Source organism: Melanostigma gelatinosum (genome assembly GCF_949748355.1).
Source record: "Melanostigma gelatinosum genome assembly, chromosome: 11".
NCBI lineage: Eukaryota > Metazoa > Chordata > Actinopteri > Perciformes > Zoarcidae > Melanostigma > Melanostigma gelatinosum.
This window is the reverse complement of record NC_136644.1, coordinates 21,748,644-21,771,316: the sequence shown is the minus strand read 5'-3', so window position 1 is coordinate 21,771,316 and position 22,673 is coordinate 21,748,644. Positions and strand designations below refer to the sequence as shown.

Genomic DNA, 22,673 nt, shown 5'->3' with positions numbered 1-22,673 from the left:
ACTGGACATGGAAATATCCACACTCACCTACAATCACCACTAGTTTATAGACCAACTGTGACCTGCCATACTTGTCATAGTTGTATATCACATAAGGCCATGCAGACCCAAAGATAATTTTGATGAAGCCCCAAAATTCTGTAAAATTGTTCCATAGTTTGTATTCAGTAATCATTGAAAAACAGCAGCCTGGGAGTACATTAGTAGCCGAGTGGTTACAGTGCAGGCCAAATATTTGCAGTGTCATCCCTCTCTCTCCCATTTCTACACTGTCAATTAAGGCGAAATGTCCCAAAAAGCAACCTTAAAAAAACAAACAACCAACAGCTGCACATCTCAGAGTTTCTCTCTGGGGATCTATAAGCTGTTTTCTAAGATTTTTATCTATTCTGCCAGGGATAGAACGTGTCAGTTGTTGAACAGTGGTATGTATTCATGGTTTTATTTGGCCGAAAATTGACAATGTTTTTATTAAATAGTGTCTAAAAAAATATTGGTATCTACATTTTAAAATTCCACTATGTGCATCTTTAAATAATAAAATGTAAACTGCACTTTAGGTGCTTAAATTCCAAAAACAAAAAATGTGGACATCACCTCTGTGTCGTCAGTGGTTGCTACAGCCCTGATCATAACCAATACAAATGATGGCCAAAAATGAAAATACAAAAAGTCCCAACTTTCAATAAACTGGAATCATCCTGTAAAGAAAGTTTGCATAATTGTGTGTGTGTGTGTGTGTGTGTGTGTGTGTGCAGAGCTCAAGATTCAGGCCATGATGCTGAGCCCCAATGGTCTCTTGAACCCCAAAGCCTCCATGCCCCATCACCTTCCTCCTCCTTTGCCGGTCATCACGCACACTGCAGCCACGCCCACCATAAACTACAGCCAGTCACGCCGAGCGAGCGCTGCTTCCATGGACATCCACAGCCTTGAGCTGCGGTCACCGGTGAGCCTTGGACACGTGCCTCAACTAGTATTACCGCCACATATCTTACAACCAACATTTTCCCAGCCAGCCTGCTCTATTAAGTCATGTCTTGGGTCTGTGTGTCAATACGTCTCATACCCGAGTGGATCCAGGCAAAGTTACTATCAGCTCTGATCATGTGGCGTGTCAGAATCATCACAGGAGAGAAATGTGTGTTTTTTTTAGGCGTAACAGAGTGTGTAACCTGTGCAGTGCAGAGAAAAATGACATGCATTGCTGCTCTTTTCAACCGCCGCTGCCTGTTAATTGGTGGCACGCCGCTGTCAGTGATGGTGTTCTCTCCAGCTGTGGATGTTTGAGTGGTTGGACGATGGGGATTTTCTTAACGTAGGTGTTTTTGACCGTCGTCACCCTCTTTGAATCTGGTTTCACGCAGAACAATGCACATCATTTTTTGGTGAACTAGTGAACTAGTGGTGAATGAATATATTTGACTTATTTCGATTAATGCCCTGCTTTTTTTCTGTGCAGTTTGTCACATGGAGTAGCATTCACTTATGATGTGTTAATCCATCACAGAAATTAGGAGCGTTTGGTTTGATGCAACGGATGTTCAGAATAAAATCTTTATTTGCGCTTCAAGGAGTCAATTTATAAATCCAACTACTTGTTCCTGTTGTTTGAAGTTGCCGTCACAGGTTCCGTGGGACTGCGGTTCAGAGAGCCGTCGCTCCAGCTGGACCAGCATCGGCCGGGCCCCCAGCCTCCACAGGAAGAGTCAGTCAGGGGAGATGGAGTCCCTGCTGTCCGACACACACACAAGCTCAGACCTCAGCAGCAGGGAGCATTCGCTGGATCAATCAGAGTACCTGCAGGTGCCCGTGCTCCACCCGCCCGACTGCAACGGCACCACCTTTCACCTCCCCGATGATGCTGCCCTGACCACGCTCTGCCACAGCGATCAGGAGGAGGAAGAGATAGAGGAGGTACAGCTCTCTGCTTTTGTTTTAGTTATTAAAATATAGACGTTTGTTTGTGTGAGCGGACCATGTTAAAGTTACAAGGAAAAAGCATTATCATGATGAACCCCTTCTGTTATCTCCAGTTAAACCAAGTTGATAAATCCCTTGGACTCTTATGTAACTTTGAAAATATTTAATGAGCTGAATTTAGATTATGAGCAGGGTGGAGGAAATATTGGGAACATTGTTTGATAAATTTGTTCTGTGTTGGAATTTTTGTGAGGTCACTACTGCAGTTCAATGTTTTACACCAAGTGAAACAATTTAAATTTCATTGCATTTGTACAACACTCATCCATTAACACACACAGTCATGGACTGGAGGAGCCGGGGGATTGTTGATCTTCTGATTAGTGGACGACCCACTCTACCTCCTGAGCCACAGCTGCCCAATTCTGAATTATAACCATTGCATGATTCATTTAATGAGGGCACAGAAAATGTACCAACGTCAAAATAGTTTGTCAAAATTCTCATGCTAATTTTTGTCTGTGTGTGTGTGTGTGTGTGTGTGTGTGTTATTTTCAGAGTTTGTGTAAGAAGCTGAAGAAGATTCTGGAGCCATATGAGCCTCAGTGGTGCCTGGAGCATGAAGAGTGGTCTCTCTATCTGTTCGCTCCACACAACCGGTAAATACACACTATACACACACACACAGACAAACACACGCACACACGCACACATACACACACGCACGTACACACATAACACTGCCTCTAATATTCCCCTGAGTGGCCTAGGTGGCTTAAACCAGAGTGAATGGAAGCAGATGATTGATGTGGAATGATGCCAGTTGAAGTGTGAAGGTTACAGCGAGGGTTTAGTGATACAGTGATCACTTTTATTGAGTTGAAACAAAAACATTATGTTGATAAATGCGGTGATGTAGGTGATGTGTGATAAGTACAAGCACTCGTTTATTTCCCTCTCTGTTTCTCTCTCCAGGCTCAGGATGTGGTGTCAGAGGGTCATAGGTCACAAGATGTTTGACCATGTCATCCTCCTCTTCATCTTTCTTAATTGTATCACCATTGCACTGGAAAGACCTGACATACCGTCCAACAGCATGGTAGCACACACACATGCAAACACACACATTCACATGTTGTTTTTCCGATACTTGCGAGGACCCTGACTGACATATTGCGTTCCCTAGCACCATCGTAGCAACATGCTTAACCCCAACCTTTAAAGTTACTGTGAGGAACTTTTAATTGGTTGTGAAACAGTCTCAATTTAATACTGACCTTCATAAGTAAACGAGACCATCGGCAAGACGTTTGACTATTTCTATAAAGTCAGTCCTGCTGTTGGCAGCGACCAGTCCGCTGCAGACAGACCCAGATCCAGCTTTGCTGCCGGCCGGAGGAGGAGAGCTCCGCGTCTTCTCCTCCTCCGGCCGGGAGCAGAGCTTTGCCTCGCTGGGAGCCAACACTGCCAACACTCTGCTGGAGGCCCAGGTCGTACTACTGGGCCCACTGGAGGGAAGGGTTGGCACGTGAGAACCACGACTATCAGACAGCTGCTGCAATAAAATGAGAGCTATTATAAAGGGACTCTGGTCATCAGAAACACGACCACTTCTGTCCACAGGGATGACCAAAATCAACACCAATGAAAGTTCCTTGTAGTGGCTTTTAACCTAAACTTAATGGTTGTAATTTTGCACTGAAATTGTATTCCATGTCTGGTCTGGTCTGGTCTATTTCATTAAATTTTATCAATGTAATTTTCAATTAGATTGGGTTTTTTTAAATGTAGTTTTTCTATTCCTTAAAAAGCACTGTGTCCGAAAAGATGCAATACAAATAAACTGGCCTTAAGCTAAATCAGATTATAACCTTAATGCTAACATCCAGTCTAAAACCCAAACAGCCCTGTATAGAGGTGAGGACTGGCCTCACCGTCTTATATCTCATTATCCATCCTCACATCGATAGAAGTACAAGATAACACACACGCACACGCACACGCACACACACAACACAACGTAACACAAGCTGTTGATTACAGCAGAGTTCATGTGCTTGTTGCTGATGTAACAACAGTTTGGCAGCCATTTTAAGAACATGTGCTGTTCTGTGCTTGGTAATTTTTTTATCACGGTTGTACTACAATCATAATGGATTTGTATTTGAACTCACTACATAACACGCGTGAGAGGACTGAAGCTACTGGGAAACGAAACCCTTAAATTGACGAATGCGCTTCTCTTTGGGTGTCTGTATATAAATGTGTGTGTGTGTGTGTGTGTGTGTGTGTGACAGGAGCGGGTGTTCCTCAGTGTGTCCAATTACATCTTCACGGTGATCTTCGTGGGTGAAATGATGATCAAGGTAACAATAACAAGACACGTTCCCTGAACGAGCACTTCACTCCAGATTCATTTTCTCATCTTACTTGTGAAAGGGCAATTTTCTTTCTGAGTGGGGATCAGAAGTGCTTTTTAAACCTTAATATAATAAACCTCATATTATTTTATTATCTCAGTCATTTTGCTCTGTGTGTATGTGTTAAGGTGGTAGCGATGGGCCTGTACTTTGGAAAAGGTGTGTACCTGCAGAGCAGCTGGAATATCTTAGACGGACTGCTGGTGTTTGTGTCCATGGTGGACATCTTGGTGTCCATCGCCTCAGCAGGTGGTAATCGAATCTTAGGCATCCTACGTGTGCTTCGTCTGCTCCGCACATTGCGACCACTCAGGTAGGATTATATTTTCTCTTGTGTTTACTCCATTAATACTCTCTGGTGTACTTGTGTAGCATGTGTGCGTGACTGCGTGTGTGTGTGTGTGTGTCGCAGGGTGATAAGTCGGGCTCCTGGTCTGAAACTGGTGGTGGAGACTTTGATCACGTCTCTCAGACCCATTGGGAATATTGTCCTCATCTGCTGTGCTTTTTTCATCGTGTTTGGAATCCTGGGAGTCCAGGTAAGCATTTATACTGTGTATTCCCTGTTCACCCCCTGTTGGTTAAAGACAAGCTTCATTCTTTAACTTTTTTTGTGCGCAAACATCCAAAGCTTGTTGTCTTTTCTGCTGCAAGAAGACACTGATCATCATTGTTTAAAATTAACGAGGTACAACTCAGAAAATGCTTGAGGTCATAAAATAGGGTGAGAAAAATTGGGAGGAAATTAAAAATACAATAGTTCAACTACAGAGGGATTGTGCTGAAAATGTGTTTTTTTAAACTGGATTTCTGTAATATTAATTGTATTAATCAATTATGCTGTTGTATAGTAATTTCAAGCAATTTGGCAATTTTTATCATTTCTTTATTTATTGAATTAAAAACAAACATAAAAACGTACCCAGTTCTACAGGATATGAACAGATCCATGAGATTATCATGTTAGGTTCACCATCTGGGGGCCAGGACCTCTGGGCCCAAAGATAAGAAGTAAAGTATTGATTAAAGTGTACAAAACTCATTTTATTTTATCACTACTTTTGATATCCTTCAAAGATCCTTCAAAGCAAAGGATCGGTGAGGGTAAAATGCTCTCGTGTTGAACTGCTTGCAACTCACTTACGCTTCGCTTCATTTTAAGGGGCGGCAAGCCAAAAATGTTTTAAAATATTTATTCCAATGGTATTTTGGTACTAAAAGTCATTCACTGTAAAGGCTTTCCGTAAACTCTGAGGTATTTGCTAGTTTCCATTTTTGGAAATATTCCAATGACTGCTCGCACAGAAACATGACGCTTGATGAATGGTGAAGCTAATCTTACCACACAGGCATATAATTCTCAAAAACACACTTCCGCTGAATCATCCTGTAATGAGAACACTCCATGCTGGAGTGTGCAATAGCTGTGAAGCAGACTGGACCAGATGGTACTTGGATGTCTTAGCTGCAACATACAGTATGCCTGCAGGCGCTCGCGGAGTCATTTACTGTACAGTAATACTCTACGAGCTTTGTTTGCATTACCCTGAGGTCACGGTGTTGTTGTATGTGTTTATCCGTGTGCACACACCTGTGCGTACAGCTGTTTAAAGGGAAGTTCTTCCACTGTGACGGGCTCGACGTGAGCAAAATCACCAATAAAACGCAGTGTCTGGGGGCAGGATACCGCTGGGTTCGCCGAAAATACAACTTTGACAACCTGGGACAGGTTTGTCACACACGCACACACACACACACACACACACACACACACACACACACACACACACACACACACTAATAGGGCTGACGCCTACTCTTACAGACTGATTGACAGCGTGACACTGATTTATGTGTGTCTCACTCTTCCAGGCACTGATGTCACTGTTTGTGCTGTCATGTAAAGACGGCTGGGTCAGCATCATGTATGATGGACTGGATGCTGTCGCAGTGGACAAGCAGGTGAAGGGACACACACACACACTCACACACACACACAGGAAGAGAGGGGTTGTGGGAAGTACAAAATAAATATCAGGGAGACATACAAACCAATCAGCCAGGATATATTGTATTTTACTGTGTTTTGGTCATGTTTTTTGTCAGCCTCGGGCACTATCTGATGATGTTTGTTTCAAGTGGAAAGGGGAAATATTTCAGGGGAGAAGAGAGGTGTAAGGAAAGACAAAAGGCAGATGGATAAATAGACGTGAGTTGACAGTGCAGTGCTGACTCAGGATTTACATTGTCTTCTTATTTATGCCCTCTCCTCTTCTTCCTCTCCACCGCTTCTCAACCTCTTTTGTCACTCCTCTCGTTGTCTTTTTGTCCCCATGTTACCTCTCGTCCTCCTCCTCCTCCTCCTGTCGTTTTCCATTTTCTCTCTATGTGTCTCTCTGCAGCCAATAAGAAACAACAACCCCTGGATGCTGCTGTTTTTCATCTCTTTCCTCCTCATCGTCAGCTTCTTTGTGCTTAACATGTTTGTGGGCGTGGTGGTGGAAAACTTTCACAAGTGTCGCCAGGAGCAGGAGGAGGAGGAGGCGCGGATGAGGGAGGAGAAACGTCAGAAACGAATGGAGAAGAGGAGGAGAAGTGAGATAACGGGAGGGGATGGGCAATGACAGGCATGCAGTATATGGTCAGAAGTGTGTGGACACATGAACATTACACCCGGATGTGATCGTAATTCCAAACCCACTGGCACTGACATGCTTTTAAACCAGCCCCCACTAGGAAGGCTTCCTACAATATTTACGTATTTGCCTCCATTCATACAAGAGTGTGTGAATTCCCAGTGTCCAATTTGTGTCCGTTCTGGCTACGTTGCAACTACAGCGATTTGCTGCCATTAGAACCAGTGTGTCAATGTCCACATGGACCCGTGACGAGGGCATCTTACTCACGGCTTATGTGTGGTGTTTTTTTATCTGCTTTGTTGTGCTTCAGGGCTCTGAACTGTGGAACTCATAAATGTCTATATTTATTGGCAATTTGCATGAATATGACGTGTAATGATGCCTGCATTGTCGATTAACTTTGGCGATGAACAGATATATCACACCAATGTTTTTCTTGTTTGTTTTATGTCACTTCCTTTTCAATGTTTGTGAAGGAGGAGAAGTAATGTTGCGTTTTTTTTATCATTTATTATATAATACAGGCACAAAATGAAAATAAGACGGCAAGCTGTGTGTAATGTATTACAGCCTTAAACACTTAATTTCCACATGCAAATGTGAAATCATTATACTTGTAAAGCACAACACAAACTATTTAAGTCAAACTGCTCTAAACAATATTGAAAAGGCGTCTGAAGAACCGACCATTTTTAAGACTCTCCCCCTTTGAAATGCTTCCAATGAACATTGGAAACGTGACGGAGCTGCGGCGCAACCAGAATAGGATGCAGCTTCATCGAGTGTATGTGAGGTCTGGCATTGATGTTGGGCCATAAGGCCCGGCTCTCAGCTGACGTTCCAGTTTATTCTATAGGTGTTTCATGGGGTCGAGATCTGGGCTCTATGGAAACACATTTCTTCATGGACCGTGCTTTATGTAGCAGGACATTGTCGGGTTGAAATCAAGCCTTCAAGAGTAGTTCTAGGCTTTTTTGCAAATTTTACATCGTGGCCAAACGACCAAATATCCTTTCTGGGTCTGTCATGTGATGCCATGGGGACCAAAAAATATTTTTCCCCATAGACTTACAACGGGAACGACACTTGAATAGCCCTTATTTAAATCATTAGGTCCTGATAACCGAAACCAGAGTTATTTCCTGAGAACAAGGCTCGACAGAGGGCTGGAAGGCACGGTTAAAGGAAGCGCTACTTCCCTGCAGAACATTGCCGGAAGATGCGGATCATTTTATACTCGGAAGTCAAGCGTTTTTTTGTTTCATGCGCCACTGAGCAACTTTCATAGGGATGAGTGGGGCGCTGCCTTCAATGCTGTTCCATTGTGTTCATGCAGCCAAGTTTGAAATTGGAAAGGAACTTCCTCAAAGTGTTGCCACAAATTTGCAATCACACTATTGTCTAAATGGCCATTGTACGCTGCGGCATTATTATTTTTGTAAAGTGGGATCCCTAACTTAAACTTCGGGGCTAGGCCCCACCAAACATACACGAGACAGGGGCGTCCACATACTACTGTCCATTTACGGTCGCTGTAATATTAGACACACGATAAACCTCTTTTCTCCCCATACATACTGTACAAGTACATGGATACTCTCTGCCCATATTATGCTCAGATACACACTTCTACGGCACACACTTTCTCCCTCTCCCTCCACCTCATTTCTGTCTCACTCCGTCCTACTCTCTCTGCAGTGCAATCTCTAGTAGTGCTTTCCTCTTCGTCAGTTAACTGTCTGGCAGCAGACCGCGAGAGCTTTTGCCCAAAGACACCTTGAGGTGCCATGCAGTGCGCCTGTGTGTGTGCGCGTGATGGATGGGATTGAATTCCTAAGGTGGCACTTTTAGTCCGAACACAGACATGCTCACTCACACACACACATATGCACGCTCCACTTGGCATCCACTTCATCAGTGACTTCATCCACCATATTATGCTTTTCTTTCAGAAGCATTTAATGACTGTGTGTGTGTGTGTGTGTGTGCGCGTGTGTGTGTGTGTGTGTGAAACGCAGGGGCCCAGGAGAAGCCGTACTACGCTGACTACTCCCCACTGCGTCGATCCATCCACACCGTGTGCACCAGCCACTACCTGGACCTCTTCATCACCATCATCATCTTCACAAACCTCCTCACCATGAGCATGGAGCACTACAATCAGCCTCGGGTAACCATGGCAACACCTTCTACCACCTGCCCTAGAACCATAGTAATGAAGCGGTGTGCGGTCGTACAGTACAGCGACAGTGGGTTTTCTTTAAAGTGTGTGTCTTGTGTCCTGCAGTACTTCGAGGAGATACTGAAGTACTGCAATTACGTCTTCACGGTGATTTTTGTCATCGAGACAATCCTCAAACTCACCGCTTTCGGCCTGCGGCGCTTTTTCAAAGAGAGGTATTCAAGCTCTCGCATCAATACAAAGACACTCACAAACACAGCTTCATCCTTACAGAAACTGAAATGTTTGTTTGTGTGTGTGTGTGTGTCAAGATGGAACCAGTTGGATCTCGCCATTGTGTTGTTGTCAATCATGGGAATCGCACTGGAAGAAATAGACCTGAATGCTTCCCTCCCCATCAACCCTACCATCATACGCATCATGAGAGTCCTCAGGATAACAAGAGGTACACACACACACACACACACGCACAGTGACACAAACACAAAAAAACAAAACATGATGATATGTGGCTGATGAGAGCTGACACATTGCAATGTTTCAGTGTTGAAGCTGTTGAAGATGGCGACAGGAATGAGAGCTCTGCTGGACACAGTGATACAAGCTCTGCCTCAGGTAAGAGGCGGCACTGCCGCTGTGAAATACACCGTGTCTCTTTAACTCTGAGGCTGGTTTCCAGATCTGAACCATTGCAGGCAGCTTGTTTTATTCAGTGATTTATCAGGCCTGGCACTGACTGCCCCCTTCATGATTTACTGACGTTCCCCCAACAGACTGTTCAGTGACACTAAATAAACCACCAAAACAAGCGTAACGACATCCTCATGTTTAGCCGAAGGCTAATGGTTGATGCTTAAAATGTATCAGTGTGGCTGATAAATCACCAGCTCAATCATTACTTTATGCCACACAACTTCACAGCTGCTTTGGTGCGATTGTTTTGCGACTGAATGTCAGTGAGAAGATAAAATATGAATCAGAAAGTCCAGTCTGAAAGCTTATCATCACAGAGACACTGCACAGCAATTTATTCTCCTTTGAGGCAGGATTGTAAAACTCTGTCATGTTGTCACAGCAGTAATATTTTTTCTCCACTTAGTTGCTTGAGAGGAAAAGAGTCAAATTAGCCACATATTCTACCAGGTATGGATAAGTACATCTGGTTGGCGAAAGCAGAGCATTTCCAGGTGACATTGCTCTGGGATGCGGCAGAAGTGATTTATGAGGCCTGATTCAAGCTTCTTGTTTTGGCTCGAAGCCTCTACGATGTCACCTGTCTCATTCAGGATGCTGCTTTTTTTTGTTTTGTTGACACAGTGCTATTGTTGGTGTACAAGCGACTTCACAAGCGAGGACTAAACCATCAGCTGAGATACACACGTAACTGTCTTCAGACACATTTCATGGCTTGATGGCAATGTCGTTTGGTCGGTCCACCTTTTTGGTCCAAACTGAAATATTGCAACTACGAGATGGATTGTCATGGATTTTGCTAAACGCATTCGTGTCTCAATCAGGATGAATTGTGATAACTTAACCTTTTATCTGGTACCATTAACAGGTCAAAATTTGAATTCGTCCAATACGTTGGTCCATGACCTTCAAAACAATTTGGCAATTTATTTTGTGTTTAGTGCTAACAAGCTAATGTTAGCATGTTAGCGATCCAAACTAAGATGGTGAACATGGTCAACATTACTGCTAAATATCTTTCCACAGCATTTTGAAATTAGCATTTAACTCAAGCTGCTATTTTGACTCTTAGACTTGTTTGAATATGAAAATGTGAGAAAAGTGATTGGTGAGAATGATGGACGGGATGATGCGCTGTGGTGGAAGGCTTCAGGAAGGATCTACCACAGCTCCTGGGCCCAGTGGACCCTCAGGGGAGCCTATCAGAAATGAGAGGGCAGAGAGGAAAGAGGAGGGAAGGTGGGGCACAGTAAATGAGAACATTTATGCTAGGAAAGTAGACATTTCTAAACAGTTTGTGTTCTTGCTCCTGAAATGCAGCTACAGTCTAATCACTTTCATTTTTCCTTTTAAATTTAAATGGGTAATTCCCAAATCATAGCACACGGAGCTTGACAGTGCTTTCACTCCTAGATCCCATGTTCATCTACGTATGTTTTCCAACAAACAAATCTCTAGTGCAGCAAAATACCCATGATCCTTTACTGCCTTCCCACCCACGAATAATGCCAAATGTCTTTGAAGTGACAGATCATTGAACCCAGGTCTTTGCACTGGTGTCCAAGTGAATTTCATCAGTAGGTTTAGCCGTCATCTAATCAGACATCTCCATACCTCCCACCATGGCGGTAGGCCAGCCAAGTCCCTGTGAAAGGCTTTATTATTAGAATAAACAGGCGAGTTTGTGGTTCATGAGGACTGGATCCAGGGTATGAAAGTGCACTTCTGTTTCTCAAACGAAATGTTTAGGTATGATTCAACTCCAGGTATCATGACGGTGTTTTTAAGATGTAGGAAACCTCATTGCAATCAGGTTCAGCAGCCTCTGTCTATGGCCTCTCTCTATCTGTTTGCATGTTTGCGTCTCTCTCGGTGTATACTGTACATGTCCTTCTTTCTGTCTATCATACACTGTCTATATCTGTGTGTGCGTGTAATATGTCTGTCTAGGTGGGGAATCTGGGTCTGCTCTTCATGTTGCTGTTCTTCATCTATGCAGCTCTGGGAGTTGAGCTCTTTGGAAAACTGGGTTAGTGTGTGTGTGTGTGTGTGTGCGTGCGTGTACGTGCATGCATGCGTGTATGTGCAAGCATGTGAGTGTGTGCATGCATATATATCGATGTGGCTGCACAGATGTGCGCGAGAGAGTGTGTGCCTCAGCTGACTCTGGTGAGCTATCCGTAGATCACGTAACATGCATCAATTTCGTTGTCACATACATTTATTATGTCAATTCAGAATCAGTGTTCTAATGAGCGGTCTAATCTCCACAAAGTTCTCGTTCTTCTCTTCCACAGCCTTCCTCTCTCACACTTCCTGCCTCTAAGACTCTTTTCCTCTTTTCATCCTCTTTCAGAGTGTTCCGATGAGAACCCGTGTGACGGTCTTAGTCGCCACGCTACCTTTGACAACTTCGGCATGGCTTTCCTCACACTCTTCAGGGTGTCTACCGGGGACAACTGGAATGGGATTATGAAGGTTGTTTTTCTTCCTCTCGTCTGCTTTTTTTTTTTTTTTTTAAAGAAGATGGATTGACGAGAAAGTCCATGTTTGTGTCTGTGCATATGTGTCTGTCTCAAAGCACCGGTTCTAAGACAGCCGTTGTATTAAGCAGAGAGACGATCACTGTTTTTATGACAGAATAAGAGCTGCTGACATTAGAGGTTTAGGAGAGGGTATTATTCTTCTGTGACAGGCTCAAGGTCTGTTCACACTCAGACCCACATCCCCCCCTGTCGGAGAAGAGAGGAAATACAACAAAGTGCATGAATATATCTGAATATCACTTTATCTATTTTCATTCTTCAACATTGTTTAATAATCTCTATCCTCTTCTCTTACCCCCCGGCATCCAGGACACGTTGCGAGAGTGTCGCCCGCAGGAACGCCACTGCCTCACCTACCTGCCCCTGATCTCTCCCATTTACTTCGTCACCTTCGTCCTAACGGCTCAGTTCGTGCTGGTCAACGTGGTCGTAGCCGTGCTCATGAAGCACCTGGAGGATAGCAACAAGGAGGCGCTGCTGGATGAGATAGAGGAGAGGAAGGAGCGGGAAGAGATGAGGGAGAGGGAGGAGGCCAGCCGTCGCCTCAGCACTGCGTCTGTGGGCGGAGACCTACTGCCAAATGTGGGCACACCTGCTCAGGTAACGGACAGAGTTTGTGTTTTCTTATTTCTGCGTGTGTGGAGGGGAAGGACGGGGACAATAACATTGATGGTCTTGTGTGGCAGGTGCAGGCTGAGGACGAGGATTGTTCCCATGGCAACCTGCTGAGCATAGGACGCATGCTGTCTCTCCCCAGCGACATCTACGTCCAGCCACTCAGATGCTCCCCTTATCCTCCCATTTGCCATGAGGCGTACTCCGGCTACAGCTACTCAGGTAATTTGGTTGTTTATAGCCAATTAAATTAAGGAACATTTCACTCACTGTGCTACAGCCACTAACTGATTGCTGTAAAGGTTATTGCTTCCATAAATAGCAGAGGCGGCTGTTGAGAGGCACTATTATTACAGACCTTAGAGAGAGAGACGGTGATTTCAATATTAGTGACAAAGTGGTCGAACCAGCAAAACACTGAGGTTTATTTATGTGCACAATATAAATGTACAGAGATTGTATGAAACAGTGCTCACAATCACAAAGGTGCAATGTATGTAGTTTGTGACAAAACACAAAACACATTTAGAAAATATTCATTAAATGGCAAACTATTCCCCAAAACAGCAGCGCTACTTACTCGCACAGGAGTGGAATTGATGCGGCGGTATTTTCAACTGTACTACATACGTAATACATATTGGGTGCTCTAGTAGTGAGCATTTGCAGCAGTAAACATGGTGTGTGTGGGATTGACTCAAAATAAACTGTAGTGTTTATGGTCACAGTAATGAAGTCACTCAGGTGGCTCGTTGATGTATTTTTAATAGTTCTTGGACAACTGTGACGCTCTATGGCACAGAAGAATAAATGATATCAGGCTTTGGATAAACAGAATGAACTTGTTAATAGGATCAGTTGATTTTTGTTTTTGGTCTTGTTTTGTGATTTGTTGACTGTAGGAAAAATATAGAATATCGCCAGTAGAGTGAATCCAGAGTGAATCTGTGCATTAGTTTGAAAAAGAGTCATTAAATGATCTGGACTTTTTTCGACTACTATGACTTTATTCAACATACTTTACTTTGACTTTTTTCGACATACTATACTATGACTTTATTCGACATACTATACTATGACTTTATTCTACATACTTTACTCTGACTTTTTTTGACATACTTTACTATGACTTTTTTCGACATACTATACTATGACTTTATTCTACATACTTTACTCTGACTTTTTTCGACATACTATACTATGACTTTATTCGACATACTTTACTATGACTTTTTTCGACATACTATACTATGACTTTATTCAACATACTTTACTATGACTTTTTTCGACATACTATACTATGACTTTATTCAACATACTTTACTCTGACTTTTTTCGACTACTATGACTTTTTTCGACATACTATACTATGACTTTATTCAACATACTTTACTATGACTTTTTTTGACATACTATACTATGACTTTATTCAACATACTTTACTATGACTTTTTTTGACATACTATACTATGACTTTATTCAACATACTTTACTCTGACTTTTTTCGACTACTATGACTTTATTCGACATACTATACTGTGACTTTTATCGACATACTATACTATGACTTTTTTCGACATACTATACTATGACTTTTTTCGACATACTATACTATGACTTTATTCGACATACTTTACTGTGACTTTTTTCGACATACTTTACTATGACTTTTTTCGACATACTATACTATGACTTTTTACGACATACTATACTATGACTTTATTCGACATACTTTACTGTGACTTTTATCGACATACTATACTATGACTTTATTCGACATACTTTACTATGACATTTTTCGACATACTATACTATGACTTTTTTCAACATACTTTACTATGACTTTTTTCGACTACTATGACTTTATTCGACATACTATACTATGACTTTTTTCGACATACTATACTATGACTTTATTCGACATACTTTACTGTGACTTTTTTCGACTACTATGACTTTATTCGACATACTATACTATGACTTTTTTCGACATACTATACTATGACTTTTTTCGACATACTATACTATGACTTTATTCGACATACTTTACTGTGACTTTTTTCGACTACTATGACTTTATTCGACATACTACACTATGACTTTTTTCGACATACTATACTATGACTTTTTTCGACATACTATACTATGACTTTATTCGACATACTTTACTGTGACTTTTTTCGACTACTATGACTTTATTCGACATACTATACTATGACTTTTTTCGACATACTATACTATGACTTTATTCGACATACTTTACTGTGACTTTTATCGACATACTATACTATGACTTTATTCGACATACTTTACTATGACATTTTTCGACATACTATACTATGACTTTTTTCAACATACTTTACTATGACTTTTTTCGACTACTATGACTTTATTCGACATACTATACTATGACTTTTTTCGACATACTATACTATGACTTTTTTCAACATACTTTACTATGACTTTTTTCGACTACTATGACTTTATTCGACATACTATACTATGACTTTTTTCGACATACTATACTATGACTTTATTCGACATACTTTACTATGACTTTTTTCGACATACTATACTATGACTTTATTCGACATACTTTACGATGACTTTTTTTGACATACTATACTATGACTTTATTCGACATACTTTACTCTGACTTTATTCGACATACTTTACGATGACTTTTTTTGACATACTATACTATGACTTTTTTCGACATACTATACTATGACTTTATTCAACATACTTTACGATGACTTTTTTTGACATACTATACTATGACTTTTTTCGACATACTATACTATGACTTTATTCGACATACTTTACGATGACTTTTTTTGACATACTATACGATGACTTTTTTCGACATACTATACTATGACTTTATTCAACATACTTTACTGTGACTTTTATCGACATACTATACTATGACTTTATTCGACATACTTTACGATGACTTTTTTTGACATACTATACTATGACTTTATTCGACATACTTTACTCTGACTTTTTTCGACATACTATACTATGACTTTATTCGACATACTTTACTCTGACTTTATTCTACATACTTTACTCTGACTTTTTTCGACTACTATGACTTTATTCGACATACTATACTGTGACTTTTATCGACATACTATACTATGACTTTATTCGACATACTTTACTGTGACTTTTTTCGACATACTTTACTTTGACTTTATTCGACATACTTTACTATGACTTTTTTCGACATACTATACTATGACTTTATTCGACATACTTTACTATGACATTTTTCGACATACTATTCAATGACTTTTTTCAACATACTTTACTATGACTTTTTTCGACTACTATGACTTTATTCGACATACTATACTATGACTTTATTCGACATACTATACTATGACTTTATTCGACATACTATACTATGACTTTATTCGACATACTATACTATGACTTTATTCGACATACTTTACTATGACTTTTTTCGACCTACTATACTATGACTTTATTCGACATACTATACTATGACTTTATTCGACATACTATGCTATGACATTTTTCGACATACTATTCAATGACTTTTTTCAACATACTTTACTATGACTTTTTTCGACTACTATGACTTTATTCGACATACTTTACTATGACTTTTTTCGACTACTATGACTTTATTCGACATACTTTACTATGACTTTTTTCGACTACTATGACTTTTTTCAACATACCGGTACTGTACTAGACTCTGAATTGTAAGTCGCTTTGGATAAAAGCGTCTGCTAAATGACTGTAATGTCGTTTTACAGTTTGTATGACTTTTTTCAACATACTTTACTATGACTTTTTTCGACTACTATGACTTTATTCGACATACTTTACTATGACTTTTTTTGACATACTATACTATGACTTTATTCGACATACTTTACTATGACTTTTTTCGACATACTATACTATGACTTTATTCAACATACTTTACTCTGACTTTTTTCGACATACTATACTATGACTTTATTCGACATCATTTACGATGACTTTTTTCGACATACTATACTATGACTTTATTCGACATACTTTACTCTGACTTTATTCGACATACTATACTATGACTTTATTCGACATACTTTACTATGACTTTTTTCGACATACTATACTATGACTTTATTCGACATACTATACTATGACTTTATTCTACATACTTTACTCTGACTTTTTTTGACATACTATACTATGACTTTATTCGACATACTTTACGATGACTTTTTTCGACATACTATACTATGACTTTATTCGACATACTTTACTCTGACTTTTTTCGACATACTATACTATGACTTTATTCGACATAATTTACGATGACTTTTTTCGACTACTATGACTTTATTCGACATAATTTACGATGACTTTTTTCGACATACTTTACTGTGACTTTTATCGACATACTATACTATGACTTTATTCGACATACTTTACTATGACTTTTTTCGACATACTATACTATGACTTTATTCGACATACTTTACTATGACATTTTTCGACATACTATACTATGACTTTGTTCGACATACTTTACTATGACTTTTTTCGACCTACTATACTATGACTTTATTCGACATACTTTACTATGACTTTTTTCAACATACCGGTACTGTACTAGACTCTGAATTGTAAGTCGCTTTGGATAAAAGCGTCTGCTAAATGACTGTAATGTCGTTTAACAGTTTGTATGACTTTTTTCAACATACTTTACTATGACTTTTTTAGACTACTATGACTTTATTCGACATACTATACTATGACTTTATTCGACATACTTTACTTTGACTTTTTTCGACATACTTTACTATGACTTTATTCTACATACTTTACTTTGACTTTTTTCGACATACTATACTATGACTTTATTCGACATACTATACTATGACTTTATTCGACATACTATACTATGACTTTATTCAACATACTATACTATGACTTTATTCGACATACTATACTATGACTTTTTTCGACATACTATACTATGACTTTATTCGACATACTATACTATGACTTTTTTCGACATACTATACTATGACTTTATTCAACATACTTTACTATGACTTTTTCGACTACTATGACTTTATTCAACATACTTTACTATGACTTTATTCAACATACTTTACTATGACTTTTTTCGACATACTATACTATGACTTTATTCGACATACTTTACTCTGACTTTTTTCGACATACTATACTATGACTTTATTCAACATACTTTACTCTGACTTTTTTCGACATACTATACTATGACTTTATTCGACATACTTTACTCTGACTTTATTCTACATACTTTACTCTGACTTTTTTCGACTACTATGACTTTATGCGACATAATTTACAATGACTTTATTCGACATACTTTACTGTGACTTTTTTCGACATACTATACTATGACTTTATTCAACATACTTTACTATGACTTTATTCGACATACTTTACTATGACTTTTTTCGACTACTATGACTTTATTCGACATACTTTATTCGACTCCCACTTTTTGTGGGATATACAGTATAGTATTTAAGTATATATTTGGAAAACATCATCATCTGAACTCTCAACAATTCACGTCTTCAATAAGACTCCGCTCTTCAGAAATACTGTATTCTGTTTTCATGCTGCCGGACAATCCATTCTCTTGAACGTGATAACTCAGACCTGGCACAAACGTCCTCCTGGACTCGAGGAAGAACTGATTCGATTTTTGGTGGTCAAAGGTTAATGTCACTGTGAACTCACGCATGTCCCATTCTATTGATATCTCAGGAACGCCTTGAGCTAATTTCTTTAAGTTTGGCACAAGCGTCTACTTGGATTCAAGGCTGAACTGATTATAGTTTGGTGATCGAAGGTCACTGTGACCGAAAAGTCTATCCCAATCTTGTGAACTTGTGTCACTCTGATGAACAATTAATCAGGCAAACTGCACTACTACCTCCATTTGGGACTACAGATGAAAAATAGCCTTTTGGCTATCTCTGGCGCATTTGCAGAAATGTTTTTATTAATGTGCACTGTCCCGTATCAAATATACCAATAAATAAATATTCTGCACTATCACCTTAATTCCATGGACACTGTTGTTGTATAGGGTTATGTTCATATACATACATATAAATATATATATACTTTTTGGATATATATTTATATTGTACATAGTCATTAAATATTTATGCTTACATCTGTTCTACTTTTTTTTGCTGTCCCTGTTTTTATTTTTTATTTTTCATATATTTACATTTGTTTCATGTTTATTTGTAAATTCTGTGTATGTACGTGGAGAGCAATGAAAAACCGGAGTCAAATTCCTTGTAAGTGTACGCGTACATGGCCAATAAAGCTGATTTTGATTTTGATATCCCAGGAATACATGTCAAATAAGATCAAATGGTGACGTTTTCAAAAGACATGGATATAAACTGCAACATAACATTTTGGCAGAGGCATACAACCCAGGGTGGTTCTCCTAGTTTTCTTGTCATCAATGTATCCACGTGATCTTTGCCAAATTGTTTTCCGTAGGCTCCGCGTCATCTCTGGCCTCCAGTGGAGGCGGCTCACTGCTGCAGGTTCCTGGGGCTCTGCCGGTATTCAGCCACGCTTCACTGGGGACTGGACGCAGCTCGAGGCCAAAGATCCTCCTCAGCACATCTCAGAGCATTGACAGACACCCCTCACACAGACTCAGTCCAGCTGACAGTATCGAGGGCAGCAGGTTGAGTCCGGCTGACAGAATAAGCAGACACAGACTCAGTTCAGCTCAAAGTATAGATGGATGCAGGTTCAGCCCGGCCCGTCGAATAAACAGACACAGACTCAGCTCTACTCGCAGTATGGACGGATACAGGCTCAATCCAGACCACAACACAGACAGACCTAAACTCATGTCCAGCCACAGTATAGACAGAAATTCCTCGCTGAGACTAAGTCCCACCCACAGTGCCAGCAGACGTGCTTCTCAGCGGCTCAGTCCTGAAGACAGTTTAGACAGAAACAAGCTGAGTCCGTCATACGTTCCAAATAGTTCAATGGTGAGGAGACCAGCATCCTTCCACACTGCAAGCAGACCGTTACGGAGACAGGTGTGTTATTATCACCGCTTCTTCTTCTCTTTTCTTATCTTCACACAGTTTTTATTTATATTTGACTCGCCCAAGACATGACGAAGTTTGTGTCTTCGATGTGTGTTTGTCTTGTGTCCGCAGGAGGCCGTGCGCTCTGACTCTCTGGATCAGAGTGGTTCAGCTGACGATCTGGCAGAGTCTCACCCCACTGTGGCCGCTGTGTCTTCCACACCACCACGCCAGCGATCGTCCAGTGTACACACAGTGAAGTATACACACCCCCAGAGGGTCATCTCATGCAGGAGCCACAGCCGGAGCCCCAGTGAAGCCACTGGGCAAGAAGACGTACCTGAGCAGGCCATCTGCGCTTCGCAGCCAGAAACAGGTGTCGAGACGAGGCCCGTCAGCCTGCAGAGGCTGGCCAGTCTGAAGGTCCCCAGCGGTGAATCCGTCTTATCGGACCCGGGCCCCCAGTTGGACGACGCAGACGAGGAAGTCAGTCGTATTACCAGTTCTGTTGAGGCACACTCACAAACACAGCTCCCTCCCAGCTCCTCACACAAAAGCAGACACCGTACCCCGAGCCCCGTGGAGCACAGGAGCCGCCCTAGTCAATCAGTGTCTCCGGTGTCGGGCAGGAACAGGAAGCAGAGGGTGAGCCCGCCGCCGGGAGAGGAGCCGGTCACTATGGCTACGCAGCTGATGGACAGCAGTGTTGAGCTGAGAAGACGGACTCTGTCATTTGACGCCACAACCATCTCTCAACCAGAGGAGAGTTCTGCGGACGACTAAAATAACACAATGTCAGTGGGTTGGTTATTCTGTTAAAGTGGAGGAATCCGATGTGCTGCTGAAGCACACAAGAGGGGCGGGAGCCGCAATCCAAAGCAGGAAGGATACCTGTTTTGGGATTGCCCCTCACCTCGGCCCATCCAATCACAAGATTTCCACCGGGTGTTCGAGAAGAAATCTTTCGGACTGTGTGTGCATGAGTGTGTATGTGTTCAAAGACTCTTACCCGTTGTGCTATTTGCACACAAGATGCACACAAGAAGACGTTTCCTTCACTTATATCACAGTCCTAGCTTTAGTTCAGACATAGTAGTCACTCCCCTGCTATATTTACTCAAACATTAACCTTCCGCTTGCTTGCTGTCTTCCCTCTGCCCTCACTCTCGTCCTTCTCCTTGCACCTCAAGCCTAGGTCAGAGGACACGACAAATGTACCCATAAGTGCAGCACAGGATAAGTTACTGACTGATCGACTCATGTACAGACATCATGACAAAGAGATAACACAGCAGCTCACGTTAAATTTAGGTATTGAGTCATTTGCAGTTTATTTTCTTGATAAATCAATTAATTTCTTGGTCGATTAGAAAGATTTTCAATTCACGATGATGTTAGAAACGGAAAAGCCTAAAATCTCCACATATGAGAGTCTTGAACCATCAAACCACGATGATTGATGAATTGTCAAAACAACTGCTGTCTCTGTCCTGAGTCGAACAGTTTTTCCAGTTTGAAGGACAGGATCTCATCCAGTCTTATGATAACGTTTTTATTTGCCAGAACTGTTTGCTTTTCAAAGATTCCTTATCATCGTGTTCTGTGGTGCAGAAATTACAGTTTGTTTACAAATGAAATGACAAATTCACAAAAGTTAAAGCTGGCAAAGACTTTCATATATAAATGCTTAATTTGTAAACGCACGCTGATGTAGATTGATGCGGGCACATTTAGTTCGAGAAAAAAAAAACTAATTGTACAGCAGCTCGTTATAAGTGGAGCAAAATGAGAATGTTACGTCTAACAGAGTGAAAGTTTTTGTTTTTACAGGTCACAAATTTTACAGTAAACTGCCACTGGAAGTTGCTTGATCATTCTCAGATTGCAGTATTTTCCTGGTCAAATCAAACATGGACATCTTTTTGATGTTTGAAAAACCTTCCCCAGCCTGAATCCAATCATCCCTGACAGTTGGTAAAAATCTATTTGCGCTTAGAGCCTCCAAGTTGAAATGGCGTAGTGTGACCTTGGCTTTAGTAGTTTCTACCTCTCTTTATTCCTGATCCCTCCCAACCGAATGTTCAGTCAGCTTGGTTTCTCACCCATCCATCTTTCCTTTTCTGTGTCTCGGTATTCTCAGGGTAGAGGTAGGTCACACGCAGGTGAGTATGAAGCATGTGTTCGCAGGTCTGCAGAGTGAGATTGCCCCCTGCTGTCTGAAGCCAGAGCTGGCCCGTCTCACCTGACGTTTGAAGAGAGTTGTTGTTCGGGTGAGGGGTCAGAAGCAGGTGTACAGAAGGGCTTATTCAGGTGACATAACGGTGTGTACAACTTTGTAGAAAAAGCAAAGATTATATTTTATTAAACAGCAGCGATGATATGAGAACTACAACGGTGAATTTCTACATTTTTGAATGTCAATTTATCTGCTGGTGATGATGAGGATGTCAGTGTAAGAGGATGTTGATGATGATGATAACGATGATAACGATGACTCTGGGTGATGCAGTTCATGATATTGAAAATGTTCCTGCAGAAATAAAGCAGGGAAT

The 22,673-nt window shown here is 41.0% G+C and overlaps 1 protein-coding gene across 1 annotated transcript in view; it reads left to right on the top strand.

Annotated features, from left to right (window-relative positions):
- LOC306785053 (voltage-dependent T-type calcium channel subunit alpha-1H-like) overlaps positions 1-20,904 on the top strand; it is a gene marked incomplete at both ends in the record, with an annotated part of 47,108 nt that extends 26,204 nt beyond the window's left edge. The window contains 20 exons of the mRNA XM_079279278.1: positions 759-949; positions 1,630-1,917; positions 2,482-2,582; positions 2,899-3,022; positions 4,221-4,289; positions 4,472-4,656; positions 4,756-4,882; positions 5,947-6,072; positions 6,216-6,305; positions 6,746-6,938; positions 9,001-9,152; positions 9,270-9,379; positions 9,476-9,609; positions 9,709-9,779; positions 11,808-11,886; positions 12,214-12,335; positions 12,713-13,003; positions 13,090-13,240; positions 19,571-20,130; positions 20,254-20,904. Of these exons, the coding sequence (XP_079135404.1) occupies positions 759-949; positions 1,630-1,917; positions 2,482-2,582; positions 2,899-3,022; positions 4,221-4,289; positions 4,472-4,656; positions 4,756-4,882; positions 5,947-6,072; positions 6,216-6,305; positions 6,746-6,938; positions 9,001-9,152; positions 9,270-9,379; positions 9,476-9,609; positions 9,709-9,779; positions 11,808-11,886; positions 12,214-12,335; positions 12,713-13,003; positions 13,090-13,240; positions 19,571-20,130; positions 20,254-20,904 (3,815 nt within the window). The remainder of the gene's footprint in view (positions 1-758; positions 950-1,629; positions 1,918-2,481; positions 2,583-2,898; positions 3,023-4,220; positions 4,290-4,471; positions 4,657-4,755; positions 4,883-5,946; positions 6,073-6,215; positions 6,306-6,745; positions 6,939-9,000; positions 9,153-9,269; positions 9,380-9,475; positions 9,610-9,708; positions 9,780-11,807; positions 11,887-12,213; positions 12,336-12,712; positions 13,004-13,089; positions 13,241-19,570; positions 20,131-20,253) is intronic.
- Between the last annotated feature and the right edge of the window lie 1,769 nt (positions 20,905-22,673).